The 25,836-nt window shown below is 44.1% G+C and overlaps 2 protein-coding genes across 6 annotated transcripts in view; one reads left to right on the top strand and one right to left on the bottom strand.

The window, feature by feature from the left end:
• Positions 1–10: 10 nt before the first annotated feature.
• aifm2 (AIF family member 2) lies at positions 11–7,479 on the bottom strand. Of its 4 annotated transcripts, XM_084376336.1 has the most exons (11): positions 7,111–7,200; positions 6,673–6,708; positions 4,527–4,700; positions 3,185–3,361; positions 2,516–2,631; positions 2,308–2,427; positions 2,060–2,152; positions 1,855–1,963; positions 1,618–1,770; positions 810–1,010; positions 11–723 (listed from the first exon to the last, which is right to left on the bottom strand). In XM_084376336.1, exons 4-11 carry the CDS (start codon positions 3,357–3,359, stop codon positions 572–574), a joined length of 1,119 nt encoding a protein of 372 aa, XP_084232462.1. In that variant the 5' UTR covers positions 3,360–3,361; positions 4,527–4,700; positions 6,673–6,708; positions 7,111–7,200; the 3' UTR covers positions 11–571. The 4 variants fall into 4 exon arrangements, with proteins under 4 accessions (XP_084232462.1, XP_084232463.1, XP_084232461.1 ...); XM_084376337.1 differs by lacking the exons at positions 6,673–6,708; positions 7,111–7,200 and adding an exon at positions 7,402–7,479; XM_084376335.1 differs by lacking the exon at positions 6,673–6,708.
• ninl (ninein-like) overlaps positions 7,172–25,836 on the top strand; it is a 29,737-nt gene continuing 11,072 nt past the window's right edge. The window contains exons 1-13 of one of the 2 annotated variants that reach the window (XM_084376294.1): positions 7,172–7,287; positions 10,166–10,379; positions 10,486–10,582; positions 11,926–12,128; positions 18,219–18,285; positions 18,720–18,820; positions 18,902–19,048; positions 20,011–20,187; positions 21,863–21,999; positions 23,099–23,239; positions 23,713–23,887; positions 24,321–24,431; positions 25,261–25,347. In XM_084376294.1, coding sequence (XP_084232420.1) covers positions 10,197–10,379; positions 10,486–10,582; positions 11,926–12,128; positions 18,219–18,285; positions 18,720–18,820; positions 18,902–19,048; positions 20,011–20,187; positions 21,863–21,999; positions 23,099–23,239; positions 23,713–23,887; positions 24,321–24,431; positions 25,261–25,347 — 1,626 coding nt within the window. In that variant the 5' untranslated portion in view covers positions 7,172–7,287; positions 10,166–10,196. The other variant, XM_084376295.1, reaches the window with a different exon arrangement.

Genomic DNA, 25,836 nt, shown 5'->3' with positions numbered 1-25,836 from the left:
GAACCATGAGACGGGTCGGACCAGCATGTTTTACTGAATATCTTCAAACGTTACAGATGAAAACGACATCAGATATGAGCATGTCCACCATGTTCTCTTGTTACCGTGACGTCACAGTGATCGGTCTATTAACAACCTGAACCATAAAAAAGAAAATCAAACAGATCAAGGCACCAGTTGTCATGGCAACGAGCACAAACCTGGAGTAAACCTGAACGCTGCGTTCAGGGTCGTCAGTGTGCGTACAGCTGCTGGAGGAAGACACCTGAACGCTCCACGACACAGACCAGGAAGCAGAAGACGATCTGAGCGAGACGATTACAGAGATGAAGACAAACACCTGCTGAACGAGTCGATGACGTCACGAAATAACATCGATCTGCTGCTGAACGAGTTTTATATCTTTAATTGAAGGTTCGTCAGAGAATCTGAAGTCTGATCACTGAGCTGCTTCATCAACCAGGGTCCTCACAGGTGTGTGTGTGTGTGTGTGTGTGTGTGTGTGTGTGTGTGTGTGTGTGTGTGTGTGTGTGTGTGTGTGTGTGTGTGTGTGTGTGTGTGTGTGTGTGTGTCAGGGCTGTTTCTGCTCCATCTCCCTCCAGCTCTTCCACAGCAGCAGACCTCGACTCTTCCCCAGAGCAACGAGGAAACGAGGCAACTGCCAGCCGTTAAACTGACCCACGCCGTCATCACGGCCCATCGCCAGCAACATGGTGACGTTACCTAGCAACCAGAAACAAAAAAAAGGTCAACCAGCAACACATCAGTCGGCCAGCAACACAGACAGGTGTGTGTGTGTGTGTGTGTACCTGTGTGATATGAGGTCAGCTCCTTCCCGCTTAGACTGTTGGCGATGTTGCTAACGGCGACGGCGGCGTGCAGTCCAGCGTGGTACGCCATCTTGGGCTCGTTGACGTTGGCGCAGTCGCCCACGGCGAACACGTTGGAGAAACCGTCGACCTGCAGGTGATCGTTCACCTGCAGAGCTCCGTTAGCAGCCAGACAGCCGGCTGTCGACACACGGATCAATGATCAGAGGCTGATCGATCAGTTCATTCGACCTTTGACCTCCTGAGTTCAACATGTTTACCCACAATACATTTCAGGAGTTTGTCTGCATCAATATACAAAACATCCAATGACAGACAGCTGTTTCTATGTAAACAATAAACCAGCTGTTGGCCGAAGGTTTGATTGACAGGTCTGAGGTGAGTTTTGACTGATGCATCAGTCGGCATCATCAGAGATGTTTACAGGAGGAGACGTCTCACTCTGACCCGAAACCATCAACAGTGAAAAGTAAAGAAGCACTGACATCTGGTGGCCACAACATCAAACTGCACCGCTTAAACAAGTAACACAAAACTGAAGATGAAGAAAAACTATTAATGACAAGATTTTAATTTTAATTAAACATTAAAATGTTTTGAACAAAATAAACTTGTGTGTGTGTGTGTGTGTGTCTCTCTGTGTGTGTGTGTCTGTGTGTGTCTGTGTGTGTGTGTGTGTGTGTGTGTGTGTGTGTGTGTGTGTGTGTGTGTGTGTGTGCGTGTCTGTGTGTGTCTCTGTGTGTGTGTGTGTCTCTGTGTGTGTGTGTGTGTGTGTGTGCGCGCTCACAGAAGCTGGATGTGTATGCAGCAGCGTTGACCTTGAGTCCGGTGCAGCAGATGATCAGGTCCGTGATCAGTGTGTCTCCTTTATCAGTGGTGACCTCCGTGTTCTTCTGGGTCACGTTCAGCTGCAGGTCCAACAGGTTCAACACCTTCTGACCTGAAACACACAGCAGGTTAATACAGAACTCAGACAGAAGCGGGTCATACCCAACCCATGCAGGTATAATCGAGGTGATCATACCCAGCAGCAGCTCCACTCCTTTCTCCAGCAGAACCTCTTTGGCCTGCTGTCTGACGGCTGGCAGCAGCTCCGGGTCGGCCAGCGCGATTCTGGAGTGGATCAGAACCACCTGAGCATGAGAAAGACACGGAAAACACATGAGGAACAAATGAGAAGAACATGAAGAACACATGAGAACTGAGTTCAGTGAGTCTCTGTCTGTCACCTTCTTGTCTGGATACTCCGTCTTGATCTCAGCAGCCATCTCCACCCCGGTCGAGCCTCCTCCAACCACCAACACTGAGTCTGCAGCCTGGACCTGCACACACACACACGCACACACACACACACGCACACACACACACGCACACACACACACACACACACACACACACACACACACACACACACACAGGTTAGATGGATGGTACTGAGTCTCTCTGCAGACCCTCAGGACTCGTCTTGTCTTCCTACCTGCTGGACAAAGTCCTCGTACTTTTGGACGGCGGTCTGATACGACGCCACGGTGTTGAACTTCCCCGGGAACGCTCCATCAGTCCCAGTACACAGGATGAGGTGGGAGTACTGGATCTCCTGCAGCACCGAAGGACAAACGGAGCTGTGACGATCTTTATTGATCACATGTCTGTTACAGAAGAAGAAAGACTCGGTGTGGTCTCACCCTCCCTCCCTGCAGGACCACCATCTGTCTGTCGGTGTCGACCCGCTCCACTCGACCCTGAACAAAACTGTCTCCAAATGTCTCAGCGTACGGGATGAAGGTCCTCTTGGCGAAGCCTGCAGGACGACACAGGGTCAGAGGTCAGAGGTCAGAGCTCACTGTGACACCAAAACACTCAGAACAGAGAAGATCACAATATTTTATTACATTTACAATAAATGTTATAATAATAATGACTACTTCAGTTTTTTAGTTCGATGTATTTTAACCTGTTTTTGAGTTTTACATTTCTTAAAGTCATTTTCTTGTTTTACTTTGTACAGAATCCTGCGTTTCAAAGACACAATACAAGTTGAGTTTATTACAATAACAGATCCATCAAAAATGTAAAAACACACCAGAAAATATTTAATTTAAGGTCATCGTTAAAATGAGTCAAATATTTGGAACAAAATAAATTAAACTTTTGGAAACGAATAAAAAATAATCTAAAATTAAATTATCACACAAAGAAATGTGAATCTTATAAAACAACAATTTAAAAAATGTAAAATGAAGTAAGATTAAAACACTAAAATTAAAATGATAAAATGAAAAAGCAAAATTAAAAGAAATAAAAGTAAAACTTAAATATATTATCTCAGTAACAGTGGCAGTAGTTTGTGTTACCGGGCAGAACAGACGCTCTGAGCGCCGCCACGTTGTGATGAAACGCGTCTCTCAGGTCGATCAGAGTGAAACTGAGTCCTCGAGACTTCAGCTGCTGAGCCGCCGCGACGCCTCCGAACCCGCCTCCGACTACGACCACATGGACGCCCTCTACTGACGACGCCTGACCCCCCATCTCTGTGAGGACACACATTTGAAATATTTATTTATGCCCACATAACAAAAAAGTACAAGGGTTCTTGCACAAGGGACATAAACAGCCAGTGCAGTTGACAAAGGAAGACGTCCGTCACAAAGCGCCTGAGGCTGAACACAGTTACATACAACATGACCTCAGGTCAGATAGAAGCAGACACTCGTCTCCTCCAGACTGAACGGCTGCCAATAATAACTGAGACTGAGCAGTACCTGGCTAACTGTTAGCTCTTCTTTTAGGGAGGCCAGCCACCTGAAGGCCCCTCACAACCGACGTATGCACATGCCCCAGACTACCAGATATAAAGACTAGAAGTTTACATCTGTAGCCCAGCTGAGAGGTGGTCTGCTGCAGCTGCTGGTGTTTCAGCGCACACACACACACACACACACACACACACACACACACACTGTAGAGGGAATATATTTTAAAATGATTTGTTTACACATGATTTTATCAGTGGGCGGTTAAGATGAGAGATTACATCAAGTACCTCTCTCTGTACTAGCATCTCTATGAAGGTTTCACGTGGTCTCATATCAGACAGCTACTACTGATAACACCTGATAAATAATGCCAGTTAGCTTAGCATTACCAGATAGCTCCCTGTCATTATGAGCTGTATGAATGAAGCTAACTCTGACACACAGATTCATCACTTCGTCTATAAACTGTGGAGACTTCAGATGTTACATAACAACATCTACACATTAATGAAGCCTGGTCCAGGTGAACTGGCTCCTCATTAACTAAATCATTACGTGTGATGATCTTATAGCCCATGATGCACTGCTGCAGATTAAAGCTTGTACGAGTTTAAATGAACCTTTAACATCTGCAGCAGTAACACACACATTAACACAGCAGGAATGTGAATCCACACAAACACTGACAGGTAATAGATTACTGAAACATCACTGCTACTGTAACTACTGTGTTCTTGTACTTCTACTTCAGTTGTGACTGCAGTACTTTTACCTGTAGTGAAGTTTTTCTACACAGCAGTACTTCTACTGAACTACAGGACCTCTGCACAGGAGCTGCTGCCTCCTCGTGTCCTGTCGCTTCATAATAACAGCAGTGATGCTCAGTGTGACGTCAGTCGGCAGTCACGTGTCTAACAACACAAACAGGAAGTGAACTCACCTGCTGCAGGTAGAAACGTTTGATTAATGAAACGTCTGGACGTGTTTAAATCTTCCAGCTGGTCGCAGCTCCTCTCTGCTCAGGCTTCCTCCTTCTCTGATGACACGAGCTCTCCACCAATCACAGCTCCGCGTATTGTGAGGGGGCGGGGCGGGCTCGTCTGCTGCCTTCAGGCTGTAGGAAAAGTGACAACTCTCGATGAAAGTTTAGGTTTTGTTAAAAACTTCACGGGTTAAACACAAATAAGTGATCACAATGTGTCAAGTATGGATTTAGAAAATAAAAATATCAATGTGAGATTGAATGAAAACTGGCATCGTCTCCGTCTCTCGCTGGTCTCTGAACTCACACTGGTTTTATAATTAAAGCTTAAAATAATAACTTTTATTCTTTTGCCTTCATTCAACGTTTCACAGGTGATGTGTGGTTTTAAGATAATTAAAGAAAAGAAATTAAATGTCAGACGCTACATGTGAAAGATAGCTATTTTAATCATTTTGATTTTAATCATTTTAAACTGAGAAACGTGAAGGTTGAACTGTGATTGTTTTTATAATATTGATGCAGTTAAAGATATTGGATAGATATTACTGATAAACTGTGATTGTTACAGAAGAAGAAGCCGTGATGATGATGATGATGATGATGATGTCCTCTGATAACCAGCTGACTCAACATTACTTCATGTTACGTCACTGTTATAAAACTGTTATATTAATTAATCAAACCTTTCTGATCTAACAGTTTTATAACAGTTGTATAACTCTTATTATAACTGTTATAAAACTGTTATTGAACTACTTGTACTGTACTTTATATATATTTGTACTCGGTGACCTTTCAGAGGGAGATACTGTAGATCATGTAGGAGTGATTTGCTTTTGATAAACAGTGTGTTTCATTACTGAAACCACCTCAACCTGCAGGATAACACATGTTTTGTTGAGGTCAAATTAAACCTGTGTGTGAACGTCTTTTATTATCTGATCAACAGTCTAAGATTTTCACTTTATTGTTTTAGAAGACGAAAAAACATCAAGCTTTCACATCTGGACCACATGTGAAGCTGTGACCTGTTAATTTAGTCATTTTTGTTTTTTTAAAAAGATAAATGCAGTTAATTGTCTGTTGACTGACTGTTTTATCTCCACTGTTTATTGCTCTAATAATATTTCTTGTTCAGATGTTTTTGGTGGGATGGACAGAAACATCGATGTCTTTGAGTCTTTGTGTCTCATTCTGTAAAGTAAACGTATAAAAGTTTGGACAGACATTTTTTAAGACAGAGAAAGAAAAAGTATTTCTTGGTAACTTCCTCTGAATTTACAGAGAACCAGTTTCCTTTTAGGAAACTATATCAACACACTCTGTGCCGTGAACTTACATCGTTCTGACAGGGATTGATGCACCTGTGCAGGTACATGACGTCCAGTCAACATGGCGACTGTGTCTGAGCAGCAGCGCCCTCCAGCGGCTCGTCTCATCACTGCAGCCTCATTTATTCAGTTTTACTGGCTGAGCGTCGTCAAGACGTCACAGAGACACACGAAGACCGGAAGTGAAGAGTGTATTCAAAATAAAACGACATCAAACCCTTATCATTTGTAATTTATAAAGATTTAACTCTTTATCACTTGAGTCTGTTACCTTCTGCTTCTAAATACAAACATAATATTTAAAATGTAAAAAATATTATTGGTTTATTTTTCATTTAACTTAAAGTTGAGATATTACTCATGTATATTAGTACAGACAGGACGGACTGTCTGTGTTTTTGTAAAAATGGTAAATAAAAAGACTATTTTGATGTAATTACAGGGACACAGCTTTAGTTAATACATGACTAGTTAACTGATTTAATCTAGTTGCCTCCTACAGTAAACATGTTTTAGTGCATATTTTCTGACATCTACATGAGGTGCTGGTTTCAGTAGCAGCAGTTCAGATACATTTATGTTAAATGTCAGCAGGCGTTCATATAAACCTAAATACATCCCTCCAGTTCTCTTCTCTATGTAGTCTAATGTCATTTTGTTGTTTTGTTTCTCCGTTCGTTCGTACATTTTTTGTTTTTTCTTTCTTTAATCTCACCAGCAAACTGCTTTGAAAACAATAATTAATGCTGATACATGTTGTGCTTTGTTACCTGTCAAAATGAACTCTTACTAGCTGATACAGTTTCCTAAACCAGCAAACAAATAAGCAAACAAGCAGTTTAATAATGTATATTACACTGGAGGAATTAATTATACTAATAACACTCTATTACAAAGTCACAGAAACTATAGAATAGAGCAGGTCAATATCTTTATTGATCCCTAATTAATACCAAATTACAGTTCTTAAAATAAACTCCTGTGAAATTATTAGAAAATATTTTAACCATAGAATATTTAGGGTCAGAGTCTGTGTTGGACTTGGTCATATAAACTGTCTATTCTTTTTAAACTGATCCTAAAAACATATATTTTTAATAAAATGTATTAATAAAACTGATTTCACACCGGAAACGTCCCGAGAACTTGATGTGCATTATGCGGCTTTTACTGTGAAAGGTTCTACCGGAAGTGTGTCTGTGTGTTACCGGGGGCTGCAGCCGGTCGTCGGTCGGTGCCTGCTCCGTTACTCTCGGTTCATGTCGGCGGGTTAGCGGCGGACTGTCCGGAGCTCCGGGAGACATTGATGGAGGAGCCGTGAACACTGACCGGAGCGGCCCGGAGGAGGAGGAGGCGGCGGCGGAGGACGACACAACTTTCCCGCGGTAAGAAACTAAACGTTAGCTAACTTTCTGTCCGGTACTGTCCGGTACCGTTACCGGGAAGTTTCCGTGAGTCCCAGAGCGGCTCCTCGGTGCTCTGCGTCAACACGAACCCACTTTAATTCGTCAGTTTTCGTCTTTCTTCGTTGTTCTCGTTCCGCCGCGAGCCTTTTGTTCCGGCGGCTCCGTTCCCATGGTGACGCGGCATCAGCTCGCGAGACTCACCGGAGACGTTATCAGCCTGTAACTCGTTTGTACTGTAACGGTGTTTGTAGTGTAACTCGTTTTTACTGTAACGGTGTTTGTACTGTAACGGTGTTTGTACTGTAACTCGTTTTTACTGTAACGGTGTTTTTACTGTAACGGTGTTTGTACTGTAACTCGTTTGTACTGTAACGGTGTTTGTACTGTAACGGTGTTTGTACTGTAACTCGTTTGTACTGTAACGGTGTTTGTACTGTAACGGTGTTTGTACTGTAACTCGTTTGTACTGTAACGGTGTTTGTAGTGTAACTCGTTCGTACTGTAACGGTGTTTGTACTGTAACGGTGCTTGTATTGTAACTCGTTCGTACTGTAACGTTGTTTGTACTGTAACGGTGCTTGTATTGTAACTCGTTCGTACTGTAACGGTGTTTGTACTGTAACGGTGTTTGTACTGTAACGGTGCTTGTATTGTAACGGTGTTTGTACTGTAACGGTGCTTGTATTGTAACGGTGTTTGTACTGTAACTTGTTTGTACTGTAACAGTGTTAATACTGTAACGTGTTTGTAGTGTAACTCGTTCGTACTGTAACGGTGTTTGTACTGTAACGGTGTTAATACTGTGAAGGAGTACAAGTACTGAAGCTACTTTCCACCTCTGTGGTAAAGTACTCCATTACAAGCACATTCCTGTGTTTAAGATATGAACATGGTAAAAGTATGTTTGTATGTGCTGTGATACTAAAAGTATCATAAGTAACAGTACTCATTATGAAGTAAAATGGCTCTGAACAGTGTTTTAATAAGTATTAGATTACATTAGTAACTACAGATTACATCAGTTGTAAGTTACAATGGATTTATGTGTTAATGTGTCAGCAGCAGCTGGTCCATGTGAAGCTTATTTTAATGTATTTACTGTTGAGTGGATTAAATCTGAAGCAGTGAGTCATATTCAATAAAGTCGTCAGTGTTAGAAGAGCAGCAGCTGATCATCGATCAATTATCTGATCAAAAGAGAGAGTGTGAGTCTGAGTTTCAGACTGAAGAGACAGCTGAAGACATCTGAAGACGTCACTGTGATGACATGTCACATTTTATAAAATGAATGAAGAAGAAGGAGAAGAAGACAAAATGGAGGATGAAATCGTTCATCTGATGATGATGATGGTGATGATGATGATGATGGTGATGATGGTGATGATGGTGGTGATGATGGTGGTGATGATGATGATGGTGATGGTGATGATGATGATGGTGAGGATGGTGATGGAGATGATGATGATGGTGATGATGATGGTGATGATGGTGATGGTGATGTGATGATGGTGATGTGATGATGATGATGGTGATGATGGTGATGGTGATGATGATGGTGATGATGATGATGATGATGATGGTGAGGAAGGTGATGATGGTGATGATGGTGATGATGATGATGATGGTGATGATGGTGATGATGATGGTGATGATGATGATGATGATGGTGAGGATGGTGATGATGGTGATGATGATGATGATGATGGTGATGGTGATAATGATGATGATGGTGATGATGGTGATGATGATGATGATGATGGTGATGGTGATAATGATGGTGATGGTGATGATGGTGATGGTGATGATGATGATGGTGATGATGATGATGATGGTGATGATGATGATGATGGTGAAACAGCAGGCAGAGAGATAAGAGGAGCTCAGATTAGTGATTATATAAGAGCAACAGAGGCTGATCTGGGTTCAGCTCACTCTGGTCTGTGGACGCTCGTCCCTCCTGTAATCGCTGCACTGAGAGCTTCCTGTGTTTCTCCTCCAGACTCTCTGACTCCTCTCACTCACACTTACTGTTTCTCTGATAGCAGCAAATATTTCAGACATCTCAGACATGATTGGTCGGGTTTCTGGTGAGGAAGAAGAAGAGACGATGGGTTTCTGTTCCCACAGGAGCGTCATCAGACGGCGGCTGCGGTTCAGATCTCTGCATGTTTACTGTTTATCTCAACTATCAATACACTGAACGATCTCTATCAGAACACTAGTGCTGCTCATGTATGACAGTGTGTGAAGAGATTTTATAGACTGAAGACAGTCAGACATGATGGTCGGAGAGTTTGTTGTGTTGTTGCTCAGGACAACAAGTCAACAAGTCATCAAGTCGTCACTTTGAGTCATTGTGAAAGAAAAAAGAAGTAAAAATTCTCTGATGTCAAAATAAAAATTTGCTGCCAACTATCTCGATAATCAACTCGTCGTTTCAGTTATTTTCCAATCATCAACATCAAACACTGTCTGTTCATCATTTCTGACAGTAAGTGAAGAGTCTTTGGGTTTTGGACTGTTTGGTCGGACTTAAGAAGAAAATTGAGACATTCTGGTGTTTTTCATGCGTCACTGGACAGATTGAGAGGAGATGCTGATATGAAACAGGAGAGAAGAAGTAAAGAAGACTGTCAGCGGATATCAAACCTGTGACGTGTTTATGTGACGTGCAGTAACTGTTTGGTTTCTTCAGTAGAAGAAATTTGAAGACGATGTGATGAGAAGTTTACACAACTAATAATCAGCAGATTCATCGATAATGAGAATAATTGTCAGTCGCAGCCTGAATCTCATGTTATAACATATAACCTCAGTCATGTTCCTCATCAGTACCTCCGTGTTTCTTCCTCTCCAGGTGCGTTGGTGTCGTAGCGTGATGTGAAGTGATGGAGGAGGCGGAGCACAGCCGCTACGTCGCCCAGCTGAGGGCCGAGTTCGACAGCTGCGACACCACGGCCACCGGCTTCCTGGACCGAGACGAGCTGACGGCGCTGTGCCGAAAACTGCAGCTGGACGCCCACCTGCCTCTGCTGCTGGACACACTGCTGGGAGAGAGACCATACGCCAGGGTAACACACACACACACACACACAAATCAACACACACACACACACTGCTGGCAGAGTAAAGGTACTCAGATGTAGTACTTGAGTACTGTGTGTGTTCCTTCCTCAGGTGAACTTCCAGGAGTTTAAAGAAGGTTTCGTGGCCGTTCTGTCTCGCTCTCTGGACTTCAGCACGTCAGAGGACGACAGCAGCTACCTGGAGCCAGGTGACACACACACACACACACACACACACACACACACACACACACACACACACACACACACACACACCGTCCTGCTGTCAAAAGATGAATCCACCACTGAAGTTTTTAGAGTTTTTAAAGATTTACGTCTTCAGCAGGAACCAGCGAGCTGAGAGCCTCAGACAGGAAGTCAGACTGTATTCAGCGTTGTTGTTTTTGGGTCCAAGACAAATTAAAATATATAATGAGACTTATTTAATCCCCGTGTTCATGGAGAAACTGTATATTGAGGTATATAGTGAGTACAGTATTTGCTGCTGTACCGTAAATATGTCAGCAGTATGAGAGCCTGGACGCTGGAGACAGAGGTTGTGGTGGCAGAGCTGAGTACATGATGGAGGAGGAGGAGGAGGAGGAGGAGGAGGAGGAGGAGGAGGAGGACTGCTTATTACACTGTACTGAAGCTATTTATGCATCTGTGTGTGTGTGTGTGTGTGTGTGTGTGTGTGAGCTCCACCCTCTGCCAGTAAAACATCAGAATGTAGTTTCTGGTGATGGTGCAGATGTCAACAATCATCAGTTCTGGTGGATCTGCGTTGATCCGTCTGGTGTCACATAGACTTTTAGCTTTTCAGCCAATCAGGTTTACTTTTCATTCCTGATCAGTTTTTAGATTTAAAGTCTCTTTACTTATATTTTTGTCTAAAAAAACAAAACAGAGACTTTTCAAAAATCTGCTCCTGTTGGTGCGTTCAGGGACTCTTTGTTGTGTCAGTGATTCTTGAATGTTGTTCGAGATGTGATGGTTGGAAAAATATTCATTTGAAAAAGTAAACACTGCAGTTTGAATCTGGTTTAAAGGAGCAGTTCATCCACCAAGTCAAGCTGTGACTGGAGTTGTATTTCCTGCAGGTCCAGAACGTCTCAGTGTGTCAGAGCGAGCTGTGTTCTGGTCTCTGGTCTCAGTCTGGGTAAAGTCCTGGTGCTGCTGCAGAGCATTCCTCTGTGACACATTCTGGCTCCAGCCTTTAATTTGCTTCTTGGTTCTGGCTCAGAGTCCACAGTGACTCTGCAACTTCACTGACCTACATACAACCTGTCTGCCTGTCTGTCTGTCTGACTGTCTGCCTGTCTGCCTGACTGTCTGTCTGACTGTCTGTCTGTCTGTCTGTGTGTCTGTCTGTCTGTCTGTCTGTGTGTCTGTGTTCCTGTCTGTCTGTGTGTCTGTGTTCCTGTCTGTCTGTGTGTCTGCCTGACTGTCTGTCTGTGTGTCTGTCTGTGTGTCTGTCTGTCTGTCTGTCTGCCTGACTGTCTGTCTGTCTGTCTGTCTGTCTGTCTGACTGACTGACTGTCCGTCTCTCCAGTTGTTCCAGAGGAAGTGAAGCCTAAGTTCGTGAAGGGGACAAAGCGTTACGGCCGTCGCTCTCGTCCCGACAGTAAACCTGACGCCGCGCTGACCGGGGACTCTGAGGACTCGCCGCCATCCAGAACTGAAGCCACAGACTCGTCACCGTCCGGCGTCCGCAGGGCCAAACTGAGGCGGTCGACGTCTCTGGAGAGTGTTGAGGTGAGACGGTCGCTTCACGTCGTCCTCGTGTCTCTTTTTTAACTTACAGAAACTTTGTTCTTGTTGCTCCGGAGAAAGAAAACATTCTGAGTCTCGTGAGGTTTAACTTGCTGCTGCTTCTTTATTTTCTTGTTTCTTTTCCTCTGCAGTCGCACAAACATGGAAAGTAAAAGTGTACTTTGTGTTACAGATTGTCAGAGTGAGTACAGAAGATAAACACAGTCCCTCTGTTGTTTTTCTGAACCAGCTGCGTAGAAGCTACTGATTCATGGTCTCTTGTGTTGTCGAGCTCATGACCTTTAACCTGCGATGGTCTGTGGGATTGTGGGAAATGGTGTTCCACAAAAAACAGAAATATTGCTGCTTCTGGGGGCCGACAGGTTTAATAATAGTGATGTGATGACAGTTTAGCACAATCGGATATATTTCTCTCAATATAAACGGTGTCTCCGTGTCTGCAGACAGAAGTCAAACCAACACATTATAAGATTTATCTTTGAGTCTCTAAAACTGTTTTGGAAGTTCAGCCAGCTTGTGATGCTACACTGACTTCCTGTTTACACAGCTGATTGCTCTTGATTGGACGGAGCTGCAGATGTTTCCTAGCGACAGATTTACACATTAAAGTCTTTTGTTTAGTTTGAACCTGATTCAGTAAATCACTGGTTTGAATCGAGTCCTGAGAGCTGAGGACGGACTTTATGTTCTGACTGAAGGATTCATGAAGTCAGCTCGTCACACAGACTCTGACTTCTCTTCACAGTTTAACATGTAAAACCTGCAGAAACCTTCATCATGTTTCTGTTTGTTCCCTTCATGATGCTGTGACCTCTGACCTCTCTGCTGCTGGCTGTGATCAAACATTCAGACCTTATTCTTGTGTTAACTGTGTCTTTGTGTGAATGAAGCTCATTGTGTGTCTTTGTGCTGCTGGGTGAGGTCCGTCTCAGATATCCAGACGTGCTGTGATTCTGCTGCTCGGCTGCAGTTTCTCTGTGAATACCTGAGGGAGGAGGAGGGGGAGGGAGGAGGGAGGAGTCGGCTGGGGGAGGTTTGGTGGTTTTGGGGGCGTTGGAGGTTTTTCAGGAAGTGGGATTGTGAGGAATGTGGCTGCTGGCAGACGCTGCTGCTGGTCTGGCTGTGGATCAGAGATGCATCAGAGTTTCTGTGGGACAGTTTTCACTTTTGTTTTTGAGGAAAAGAAGCTGCTGAGCTGCTGTTTGAGCTCCTTCAAGACACAGTGTCCTCTCAGCAGCTGATCATCATCAGTGGCTCATCAGTAAAATGTCCTGATCGAGGTTTATTGGTCCTGATGAAATGGGCCAATATGATACTTCAGTTTACTCAAATATTGATTAATGACACATTTAAATTACAGATGCAAGATATATATCAGCCTGATTAATTGGGAAAATCTGGACAATTTTTTGTTCAGACTGTGTTGTTGTTATAATATTAATTAAAATGTATTTGGTTTATTCAGGATGTTCATACTTTCTGACTAAGCTCCATAAACAGAATTATTATTTTTAGCTTTGCATCAAAGATGATTGTAGCTTTAACGATGTCAGCTGATCCGTCTGATGCACAACCTGAGGAGACGAGCTGCAGGGAAACACAGTCGTCCTCCCCGACATCATAACAACGTTTTTATATATGAGGACTTGATTTTAAATGATTTTAAATAATCTTTTACTCTCTCAGGTTTGAGTCTTGCAGATATTTTGCATCAGTTGTTGTGATGAATGATTGTGTGATCAGCTCCTCACTGTGTTTCTGCTGTTACATCACACTGTCTGTCTCTCTCTTTAAATATTGAAGAGTTTTTATGTAACTCGACTCTGTGAGATTAAATACAGTAACTCTCTCTCTCTGCTGCGCGTCGGTGTCTCTCGCCCAGTCGTCACAGTGGATTTCATTCAGTCCAGCAGCTGAAATCTCTGTAAATACTTCACATTTTGCAGCATTTATTCAGTTACATAAAGGGTTTAGAGACACACACACACACACACACACACACACACACACACACACACACACACACACACACACACAGATGCTGCCTACAGGATGAAGGCAGAGGGAGGTTGTGGTTGTTTTTATGGCAGCGTCTGTCTGTCCAACGTTTGGGCCACAGTCAGATCTCTTACTGACTACAGGGTGGATTCTTTACATGTTCTGATCCAGTTCCTGCTGACGGATGAAAGGATGAATGTTTGGATGAATGTTTGGATGAATGTTTGGATGGATTGAGATTTTTGGGGGCTTCACCTTTAAACATGTTGAAGTGAAAGAGGAAATCTCAACAGATTTGTCTGTTCAATACGAAGTTTGACTGTTTGTTTCTTTATTCCGGTTCAGCTTCATATTAAAATCCTGAATCAGCCGACATGAGTTTTTATGTTTCACCTGTAAAACCTGTTTAACATGAAACTAAAGCAGGTTTCTTCACAGTCAGACACGTCAGAGTGCAGCGTCCTGCAGCGTCCTGCAGCGTCCTGCAGCGTCCTGCAGCATCCTGCAGCGTCCTGCAGCGTCCTGCAGCGTCCTGCAGCATCCTGCAGCGTCCTGCAGCGTCCTGCAGCGTCCTGCAGCGTCCTGCTCTGGACTGAGATCAGTTATAAATCTCAGAGCTTCACCACCACAGAGCTTCTCTCCTGTTGAGCTGCTGACAGGCTGAGAGTCGACCTCAGAGGTCAGAGGTCAGAGGTAGAGGAGGTTGTACTGCTGTCTGGTTCAAAAGCAGTTCAGTCGACTTCAGTAACAGTCGTCACCGGAGCAGCAGAGTCACACTGCCTCTGCTTCAGTTTGTGGTCTGTGGTCGCTCTGAGACTCAGTCTGTGAAGTTTACAGCCGTCCTGCTGTTTCCCCTGAACTGATCTGAGACCAGTGACGCAGCTAAAAGACTAAAATATGACGATTCCTTTGGTAAAACGTCAGTTGACTCGGTGTTTTCTCCTCTGAAGACCAGAGTCATTGAGGTCACCGTCACTTCTTCTTCTTTCAACTCAACACAGACAGTTTAACACAGCCTGATGTGTCCGTCCTGATGACATCACACAGGCAGTGAGTAGAGTTTCACTGTACGAGAACCATCTCAGAAAATATCACAGTAAAATGGTGTCACACAATAATCATAATTATTGTTACAGTGAGTCGTTACAGGATGAGAACAGCAGGCGTGTTGTTCTTCATGCAGCAGTGACGTGGAAACTGTTTCAGCTCGAGTCGTTTGATTCGATAAAGATTCAGTCGTCAACGCTTCAAACTGTTTTTAATTTATTATTAAAATGACACTTTGAGCAGGTAAACATTAAAACAGATGTGTAACAGACAGAAGATCGTTACTGAAACACAGCTGTTAAAGCGTGTGTGTGTGTGTGTGTGTGTGTGTGTGTGTGTGTGTGTGTGTGGTCTCTCCTCATGTCAGCAGCTGAACACAGTGTGACAGACGCAGGCTGACTGTGCTGGACGCTGCTGCAGCTTAATAATTCATCTGCTTAAACCAGACACACACCGCGACTACACACACCGCGACTACACACAACAGACACACACCGCGACTACACACACCGCGACTACACACAACAGAGACACACACACACCGCGACTACAAACAACAGACACACACCGCGACTACACACACCGCGACTACACACAACAGAGACACACACACACCGCGACCACACACAACAGAGACACACACCGCGACTACACACACCGCGACTACACACAACAGAGACACACACCGCGACTACACACACCGCGACTACACACAACAGAGACACACACACACCGCGACCACACACAACAGAGACACACACCGCGACTACACACAGCAGTGACACACACTGATGATGACGATGATGGTGATGATGATGACGATGATGATGATGATGATGATGATGATGATGATGATGATGATGGACCAAAAACATCCACCTCAGTCGCCTGTTGGAGAAGACATGTTGATACACAAGAGGATGTGAGATGACAGAAAGTTTTGTAATCATCAGGTGGATTTTAGTGCAGATAAACACACACACACACACACACACACACACACACACACACACACTGTCCAGCGTGCTGCTGTGTGTGAATGTGAACATGTGTTTTGTTTGACAAAAGATGAAGTTGGTTAACATTAACGGTTGCCATTGGGAACAGAACAACATGCTCCTCAAAAATGTTTTTAAAACATTTTAGTATTGTAACATTGAAGATGCAGTAGAGCTTCTGTTTTACACACGATGGTGAAACATCCAGTGAGCTGCTGGAGTCATTGAACAGGAAATATAAGATCATGAAACATAAAAACATAAATACATGTGCAGAAGAAGATAACAGCTGTGTGTTCACAGGTCAACTGATCAAATATCAGATAAAACACAAACTACAGAGGTTTTTGTTTGGTTGTTGTTTTCTTTATGAAGCTGAAATATAACTGCACAGAGAACGACTCAGAGTATAAGCAGACTGAAATGGCAGCAACCAAAAACTGACACTGTTCAAAGTTACTGTTGAGTCTCAGGCTGTGAAATCTACACAAGAACTAAACTGAAACTGAATGAATGTGATATTATTTCATATCTATAGAAAATTAAAAAAACACAAACATCTGAAACTGTGTTTGCTGTTTGTTCTGCTGCCGTCCAGCAGAGATGAAGACGTTGAGTTGAGCTCCTCCAGGACTCACTTCACTGCACAAGATACGTTATTTTCTAGTTTTTCTTCTCTGAAGCATAAAAGAGCTTAAACTACATTTTGTCTTGAAACCAGTTTTGCAAAATAAAAATAAAAATACAAATAAACGGACCTTTTACCTTTTTGGTCAAATGAAGAACACTCTTTTAAGTTTTAAACCTGAACCACCTGAACCAGCTGGACCAGCTGCACACCTGAACCAGCTGGACCAGCTGAACCGGCTGGACCAGCTGAACCACCTGAACCACCTGAACCAGCTGCACACCTGAACCACCTGGACCACCTGAACCACCTGAACCACCTGGACCACCTGAACCAGCTGCACACCTGAACCACCTGAACCAGCTGCACACCTGAACCACCTGGACCACCTGAACCACCTGAACCAGCTGCACACCTGAACCACCTGGACCACCTGAACCAGCTGCACACCTGAACCACCTGAACCAGCTGCACACAGTCTTCATCGTGTTGAACGATGACATGATGAGAAGAGTTGGATGTGTGGACTCGGCTGAGGTTCAGAGTGAGAACAGTTACACAACACTGTTCAATATTTAATACTAATCATCCAGTGTTTCCTCTGGGACACACACACACACTCACTCACACACACTCACACACTCACTGACAGAACATTTTCAATGCAGGACTTTAACTTGTACTTGTACAGAGTGGTATTAGTACTTTTACTGCAGTAAAGTATCTGATTACTTCCTCCTGCTGAGTGTTTTTAATCTTTTATTTAAGAAAATCTGCTGTGAGAGAAAAGTCACAGGTTCAGTTTCCCACACAGAGACGGGTTCAACATGCTAAGCTCTTTAGCGTGACAACTGGGCTCTATACACTGAGAGCCCACACACACACACACGCACACACACACACACACACACACACACACACACACACACACACACAATGAGAACACACACATACAATATGTTCAGTCTAGCAGAAGTAATGACCGCTCAGGAATTCCTTCTGATCACTGTTTGGTTTGTTGGCATCGCTGCACATGCGCGCACATGCACGCACGCGCGCACACACACACACACACACACACACACACGCACGCACGCACGCACGCACGCACGCACGCACGCACGCACACACACACACACACACACACACACGCACACACAGTTTCCATAATTTTCTCCCAGCATCCTCTCGTCCACGCTGCACACACTCTTTCATAACACTGTTGGTTCAAACTAGTTTAACGGACTGGTTAACACACACACACACACACACGCACACACACACACACACACACACACACACACACACACACACGCACACACACACACACACACACACACACACACACACACACACACACACACAGTTTGGCGGTCACTGAGCTCCATGTTTTCTCTGCAGAGCCTGAAGTCTGACGAGGAGGCAGGAAGTCAGAAGGAGAGCATGCAGCCAGACTTTCAGTCTAAAGGTACCTCCAATGTTTACTTTGGACTTTATTCTTCTTTTCCACTCGTTTTACTGTGAACACACACACACACACACACACACACACACACACAAACACACACGCACACAAACACACACACACACACACTTCTTGGTATAACAGAGTTTTACACAGTTCAATGTAACTCCAGCGATCTCGTATTTCACTTAGATAATAAGGAAAATTGTGATAGGTGTAGTTTCTAGTGTGTGTCGAGCAAGATCCTACATTACCCATAATGCAACTGGATAGTGTCTTTCATAGTTTCCAGGTGATATATTAATTGTTGTCAATCAATTTCTGGGAGTGACATCATCTTGTAGTCTAGTGGTTTGAGTTTCTGGTGTGTGAGGTGACACTTTACATTTCTATCAGTCGTCTCTAGCTGATTGATTTTAATCTGGGTGTGTCTGCAGGTCCTCAGCAGGAGGAGGTGGAGCTCGGAGTCGTTGGAGGAGGTGGAGACGTCCTGAGGGCAGTGTGTGATCACCTGGGCCTGCAGCAGCTCAGCACAGAGGTGAGACCCCGCCCACCACCTGCAGCAGGACAAACACATGAGGAAGATGATTATTATTACTGACGATCAACCTTCACACAGGAGCTGCAGCTGCTGCTCAGGAAGCTCGACGCCGACCTGGACGGACGAGTCAGCATCAGGGACTTCCAGAAGGTTCTGCGAGGCTCCGCCCCCATCACCTGCTCCACACCTGTACGATCAGCTGACCTGCAGAGGGCGCCACACAGGGTCAGACACACACACACATCAGACCAACCGTGATGTTAGCCTGCTGGAGAAGCTAGCGTTGATGTTAGCCTTATAAAACACAATAGATGTGATGTTTGTTCACAGTGTTGATAATCAGCTGATAGTAAACAGTATTTTTCAAGTTCTTGTTTGGAGAACTCAACCTCTGATATCAAACATGAACCAAAGTTTCAGATCATATTTAGTCTCTTAAAATCAATCAAATGATATAAATTCCAGTCAAATCAAACTGTTCGTCAGATACAGAGCTGAACTTTGACATCATTTACAACTGCAAAGAGTTTCTGAGTTTACGAGCAGCCCCTGAACGCAGCGCCACCTTTCCACCAACAAGCAGCAGCTCCAATCAGGAGGCTGAGCTGCAGCTGACAGTCGTCAGGCCAGTCAGGTGCTGCAGGAGGACAGGTAGCAGGTAGTGCACACAGACAGGTAGACCTCATCATGTACTGCACGTCTGGTCTGATCTCAGGCTGCGGTTTGCTACAGTGGGTGAAGACAGAGAGGACGGTCGCTCACAGCAGCTCCTCCTGCTACTCACAGGTGATTCAGTCTGACATCATGTCTGAAGAGGTGATAAACATCAGCTCTGACCTTCAGCTGAGGGCAGCTTCCTCACAGAGGCTTCATTAAACAAGATTATTAGATATAAATCATCCTTTTCATTAAAATTATTGTGTCATGCCACATTTAATGACTCCACTGATGTCATGTAATATTTCTGTTCTAGCTCTGATCCGGTGTTTGTGTGCTGTTTGTCCCACGTCTCTGAGGCAGAGGAAGCTAATCCAGATTAAATCTTACAACAGAGGCAGAGTTTATTAGACTCCTGAGAAATCTGCTCATTCCTGCTGTTTTAAGCTCCTCTGTTCCAGTGTGGAGCAGAACTCCTTCAGGTCTGAATGTGGACTAACGTCTGACTCCGGTTCTGCTCGTCCATGCAGTCTCAGGCGGCATCAGACGAGCGCTCGGCCCGCTCCACCTCGCCCTCCCTGCTGACAGCCACGGTGGGTCAGAGGGTCCTCAGCCGGCTGGACGACGGCTCAGGATGCAGCAGCCCCGAGAAGGTCATCGCCCTCTGGACCGAGGAGGGCATCAGGAACAGCCGGGACATCCTGCAGGTCAGTACACACCAGAACCAGGTGGTTTAAAGAGACATTCTCTGTCTCCAACATCTCAGACTGTGATGATATAATCTGTGACTGTGGAGGAGAAACTTTAACCCTCCAAGACCGAGAACAGTTTCCGACTGACTGACTGTATTTATCTTGTTCCTCCTCTGATCCGTCAGTCAATCAGCTGTCAGACTTCATTTGATTCAGGAGAACCTGAAGTTTCAGTCCGGCTCATTTCAAGTCCAGATTTTGTATTTGCTTTGTCTGACAATGGATGAATTGACCAGAATTTTTAAAAAACACCAGGTAAGATTTTGTGTTTTTCCTGTGAGCTCAGACTTAAAAAGATGAACTTCAGGTTTAATCCTGAGTTTCATTTAGTGACCGTGTAGATTAAAAAAGAGAGGAGATGGAAATGTTTTTAAATGAGAACAGAGACAGAAATGATCAACTGAACAACTACAACCGGAGGAACAAACTACCTGAGGTCCTGATGAATCAGTGCTGCAGAATGTCCTCCTCTTCCTCTTCCTCCTCCTCCTCCTCTTCCTCCTCCTCCTCCTCCTCCTCCTCCTCCTCCTCTTCCTCCTCCTCCTCTTCCTCCTCCTCTTCCTCCTCCTCCTCCTGCTCCTCCTCCTCCTCCTCCTCCTGGTGGTATTTCCATGATTGAGCGATGAACCACTCGGTCTTTATCTCACGGAGCCGCAGCTTCATCACTTCCTTGTTTCTGCTCTGAGGTTCAGGGTTTCCCCCAAACTGAAGCCGAGACTGGATTTCAGAATTAAATTGTTTTGAAACTCACGTTATCAGAATCATTGTAGAAGAATGTGTCTGCTGCAGAAATACTCAGTTAGCATGAGCAGCGTCGCTAACAGTCACATGGAGCTGTAACGTTCACAACAAACCAGGAAACAAACATATTCACGCTCCACTAACATGCTAACATTCACCTACATGTAGCATGTTTAGATTTAGCATGTGGTACGTTAGCATGTCAGAACATTAGTCTGCTAATCAGACTAATTGCTACATGTTAATGTGTTAGCATGCTAACAACAGTGACATCAGTAACCAGGAGAAAAACTGATCGTCCTTTTACTTGTTAGTTGGTTTATGATGTACAGCGAATCTATTACCTGTGTTTAGTTTCACATACAGCTGCAACGATTCATTGATTCATTGATCAAAACAAAATTAATTACCAACTTTGTTGATGTTTGATTGATCTTTTCTCTGTTTTGTTATTTTTGGGTTAAAAAATGTGAAACATTTGTTGGTTCCAGCGTCTTAAAAGTGAGAATGTGTTTTTTATTTGCTAGACTTTCACATTTCATAGACTAAGTGATTGATTAATTAATCATGAGAATAATCAACAGATTAATTGATGATTAGTTACAGCCTTAGTTTAATACTTCTCCTTCACTGTGTTCAGTCGTTAACAAACTGTTTTAACTAACCTTCATTCTTAATTTTTGGATTTCGATTTGTCCTTGAACGTCTCAGCAGCGCCTGAAACCTGCTCATAAATCTGTTTTCATCAATTCTTCAAAAAAAACTCTTTAAAATAACGACTGAACGACCAGCAGGAACAAGTAAAAGACAGTCGGAGGGTGGAGTTTTGATTAACAGCAGGTTTAATGAATGAAGACTTGAGCCTGTTTCTGTTGTTTGGTCCCTGCAGACTCTGGACTTTCCTCTGGAGGAGCGTCTCAGTCTGGCCGACCTGACTCTGGCTCTGGACAACGAGCTGCTGGTCAGCGGGAACGGGATCCACCAGGCGGCGCTCATCTCCTACAAGAACGAGATCCAACACCTGCAGTAGGTTTTCTACAGTTTGATCAGCTGTTTGATAAGAACGTCTTTATGTTCTGATGACTTAATCTGTCTGAGCTGAAGTTCTGGTTCTGACCTGAACTAATGTAAGATACAGTTCTGATAATGAGCTGTAGTCTAGTTTGCATTACCTCAGGCTGTTGTGAACTGGATCGACAGAATGTTATCTGGTTTGAATATTGATCACAGTATATTGATCACAGCTGACTACAGGATGAGTTGATCGATGGCTCGTCAGTTAACAGGGACGACGTGTCAGTCAGAGCGTTTGAAGTTTGGATGCACCGAAGCTAACAGCTTCCACCTGCTGCCAGTCTTTGTGCTAAGCTAGGCTAAACAGAAAGAGGATTTACATGAATGAAAAAGTAAATCAGAACAGTGTGTCGACACTTTGATGCATCGGGCTGTTGACCTGCTCATTTCCTGTCACATCCACTGACCATCGACACAAACCAGCTGGGTCAGCTGCAGCCTGGAGGTCAAAGGTCCAGTCCAGCCAATCAGATCAACTTCCACTGGTTACATTGTTTTTTTCCTGTTGTGTAGCATGAAGACTAAACTCACCCTGTGAAATGACAAATAAATGAGCCGTCACATTTTAATTACCTTAACTCCTCTAAACAAACAACCACAGATGTGGTGCTGCTGAGCAAGGCAGTACATCCTGACCACCGTTGTTCACCAGTATCAGACTGGTTTCACTGGAGTGACTGTGTTTTCTATACGGTCAAAAGTATGTGGACAGCAGAACAAACCAGCTTTATGTGATAGTTGAACATTGTGTGTGTGGACGGGGGCGTCCTCATACTTTTGGCCTCATTGTGAACCGTATTTTTAACCTGAAGAGCTCCCCCTGCTGGAGAGGAGCTGTGCCTGCAGTGACACCGGTGCTGAAGGATTCATCTGGTCATCGGACATGAACGAGTCCAGCGTGAAATTAGAAATGTTTCACATGTGTTTTTACCTCTGATCAGCTGAGACACAGGTGTTTACAGATGTTTACAGGTGTTTACAGATGTTAACAGGCGTTTACAGGTGCAACAGACTTGAAACTTTGACCCAAGAGAATCAAATGTTTTGTCAGGGTGCTGGCAGAACAGGCCTGCAGGGAGCGGGACAAGGTGAAGGCAGACCTGGAGCTGGCTGATCAGAGGAACCTGCAGCTGGTCAGAGAGGTGGACGACCGACACGCCAGCATGGAGACACTCAACCAGAGCAGGATCAGGTCAGACTGCTTCATGTACTGGTTCATGTACCGGTCCATGTACCGGTCCATGTACTGGTCCATGTACTGGTCCATGTACTGGGGCTTTATCATCGTCCTCCCAGTTAGACCAGTGTGTGATTCTGTTCAACATGTTGGTTTTCTTTGTGTCAAACGTGATCATAGTTAAAGATAAAGATAAAAACTACAACATGAGCTGTTGGACAGAAGTGAAATCTTTTGGCTTCTACAGAGAAAAAGTGATTTAGCTCGAACTTCAGATGTTACATAAATGTCTGTACTTAATAATGACATCATGTGTATTGATAACAGCTGATACTGTTTACATCTGGACACCATGTTAGCTGCTGAGCTAACATTAGCTTCACAGACTTTTCAAACAGTGAATAATAATGTAAATAAAACATAAACTTGATCTTTGAGTCGTTACGAGACGTCAAATGAAAGCTAAAGAGCCGCTCTGTGATTGGCAGGGACCTGGAGCAGGACTTCCGTGATAGGCTGACGGCTCTGCGCTGTCAGTCTGAGCAGGAGAGCGAGGCTCTGCTGCAGCTGGTGGACAGGGAGCGCAGCACGCTACAGGACGAGCTGCAGCTGCTCCGAGCACAGGAGGCGGAGCTTCAGGAGGAGCTCTGCAACGCCACACAGGTGAGTACGCATCACACACACCTGCACACGCATCACACACACCTGCACACGCATCACACACACCTGCACACGCATCACACACACCTGCACACGCATCACACACACCTGCACACGCTCCACAACACCTGACTCTTTATCTCATAACTGTATATTTAAACTTCCTGTTTATTGAAGAATTCTCCGTCTTCACATTTTCTTCATGTTCATTCAAACACGAGTCCATTCGGTCTTTTACTCAACTACATTTGTCTGACAGCTTTAGTTACTAGTTACTCTTCAGTGTCCAGTGAAAAAGTAAAAAATACACTGATCAGTCTGTGTTTTCATGTTGAGTGATCTACATGTGAACAGAAATACAAATATTAATGTGTGTGTGTGTGTGTGTGTGTGTGTGTGTGTGTGTGTGTGTGTGTGTGTGTGTGTGCGTGTTCAGGAGAACAGTCGTCTGGAGGACGAGCTGGCGGCTGTGAAGCTGAAACTGACCGAAGCACAAAGTTCAGTGAACAAACTGCAGAGAGACGTCGACCAGCTGCTGCACGACAAGGTGACGCGACACAACACACACACACACACACACACACACACACACACACACACACACACACACACACACACACACACACACACACACACACACACACACACACACACACACACACACACACACACACACACACACACACACACACACACACACACACAACACACACACACACACACACACACACACACACACACCATATCTTTTCACTAAACGTCGATCAGCTTCATCGATCAGAGTCTGTGAAGCTACTGAAATTAATCAGAACAGTTTATAGTCACGATGATAACGTGCCTCTGGCTTTTTATCCTCTTTTGGCTCCTTGTTTTGGTTTCGTGGCACATTTCCTGCCTGCTGGTTTCATAAAGATATTTTTTTATGTTCAATATTGTTTTCAATAATATGTATTAGTTTAATTTAGTAGGACAGAGTTCATAATGAACGACACGTTTCAGCAGCATTGTTATTGACGAAGTGATTAACAGTGAAACATGACTTTATTATATATGCAGTATTTTCCAGACGTGTATAACAAAACATCCACTCATACTGGTTCAACTGAGGTGAACCAGTAAGAACCAGTTCAGTATCTGGATCAGAACATGTGTAACACTAGTCCTCACAAAGATAGAACAACACACACACACACACACACACACACACACACTGGTGTAAGGTAACTCGTCTCCTTGTATCGGATCAATTATTGATGAAAGTTTCCTCTCTGACTTTGTTCGTTCTTTGACTCGTCTTCTTGGCTCCAGCTGGTGAAGACGACTTCTGATCAGCTGACTGACGATCACATTAAATCAATAATGTGTTTGATTGACAGTTTGGCAGCTTGGACCCGGCAGCTGCTGGTCTGAGTCACGAGGAGAGATTCTCTGAGATCGTCAAAGACTATGAGCTGCAGTGCAGGGTAAGAGTGTGTGTGTGTGTGTGTGTGTGTGTGTGTGTGTGTGTGTGTAGTTTTTCAGTAAACGTGTGTTTGTTTCTGCATCGTTGTAGAAAACTGAAAGAAACTTTAATTTTATGTTCTCATGTTGTTGTTGGAAGTTAAATATAATAAAACTGAGAGTGAACATTAATTTTTGTTGTTCAGTTTTGACACAAACATCACACACACACACACACACACACACACACACACACACACACACACACAGACACACACGTCTCAATCTTCGTAAAGTGAAGCAACACAAAGATGTTTGTGTTCTAACTGAGGTGAAGACGCTTTCATGTCTGTTTTTGTTTGTGCACCTGAACGCCTCATGCTGGTTCAACAGAAAATCAAGGTGAGAACACCTGAACACACGTACCTGTGTGTGTGTGTGTGTGTGTGTCTGATGATGTCAGAGTGAACATGAACAACATCTGCTGACAGGAACATTAAATGTTCTGGTTT

This window comes from Pagrus pagrus, assembly GCF_965226575.1.
Source record: "Pagrus pagrus genome assembly, chromosome: 15".
Taxonomy (NCBI): domain Eukaryota; kingdom Metazoa; phylum Chordata; class Actinopteri; order Spariformes; family Sparidae; genus Pagrus; species Pagrus pagrus.
This window is presented reverse-complemented; position numbering and strand designations above follow the sequence as displayed.

Excerpts from the sequence above, each read along its gene's own strand:
- aifm2 (XM_084376337.1), bottom strand. The coding sequence starts at position 3,359 with ATGGGGGGTCAGGCGTCGTCAGTAGAGGGCGTCCATGTGGTCGTAGTC. Across the intron at positions 2,428-2,515 it reads TGGTCCTGCAGGGAGGGAGG|GAGATCCAGTACTCCCACCT; the intron begins GTGAGACCACAC and ends TCGGTGCTGCAG. Across the intron at positions 724-809 it reads GCTGACCTCATATCACACAG|GTAACGTCACCATGTTGCTG; the intron begins GTACACACACAC and ends TCTGGTTGCTAG.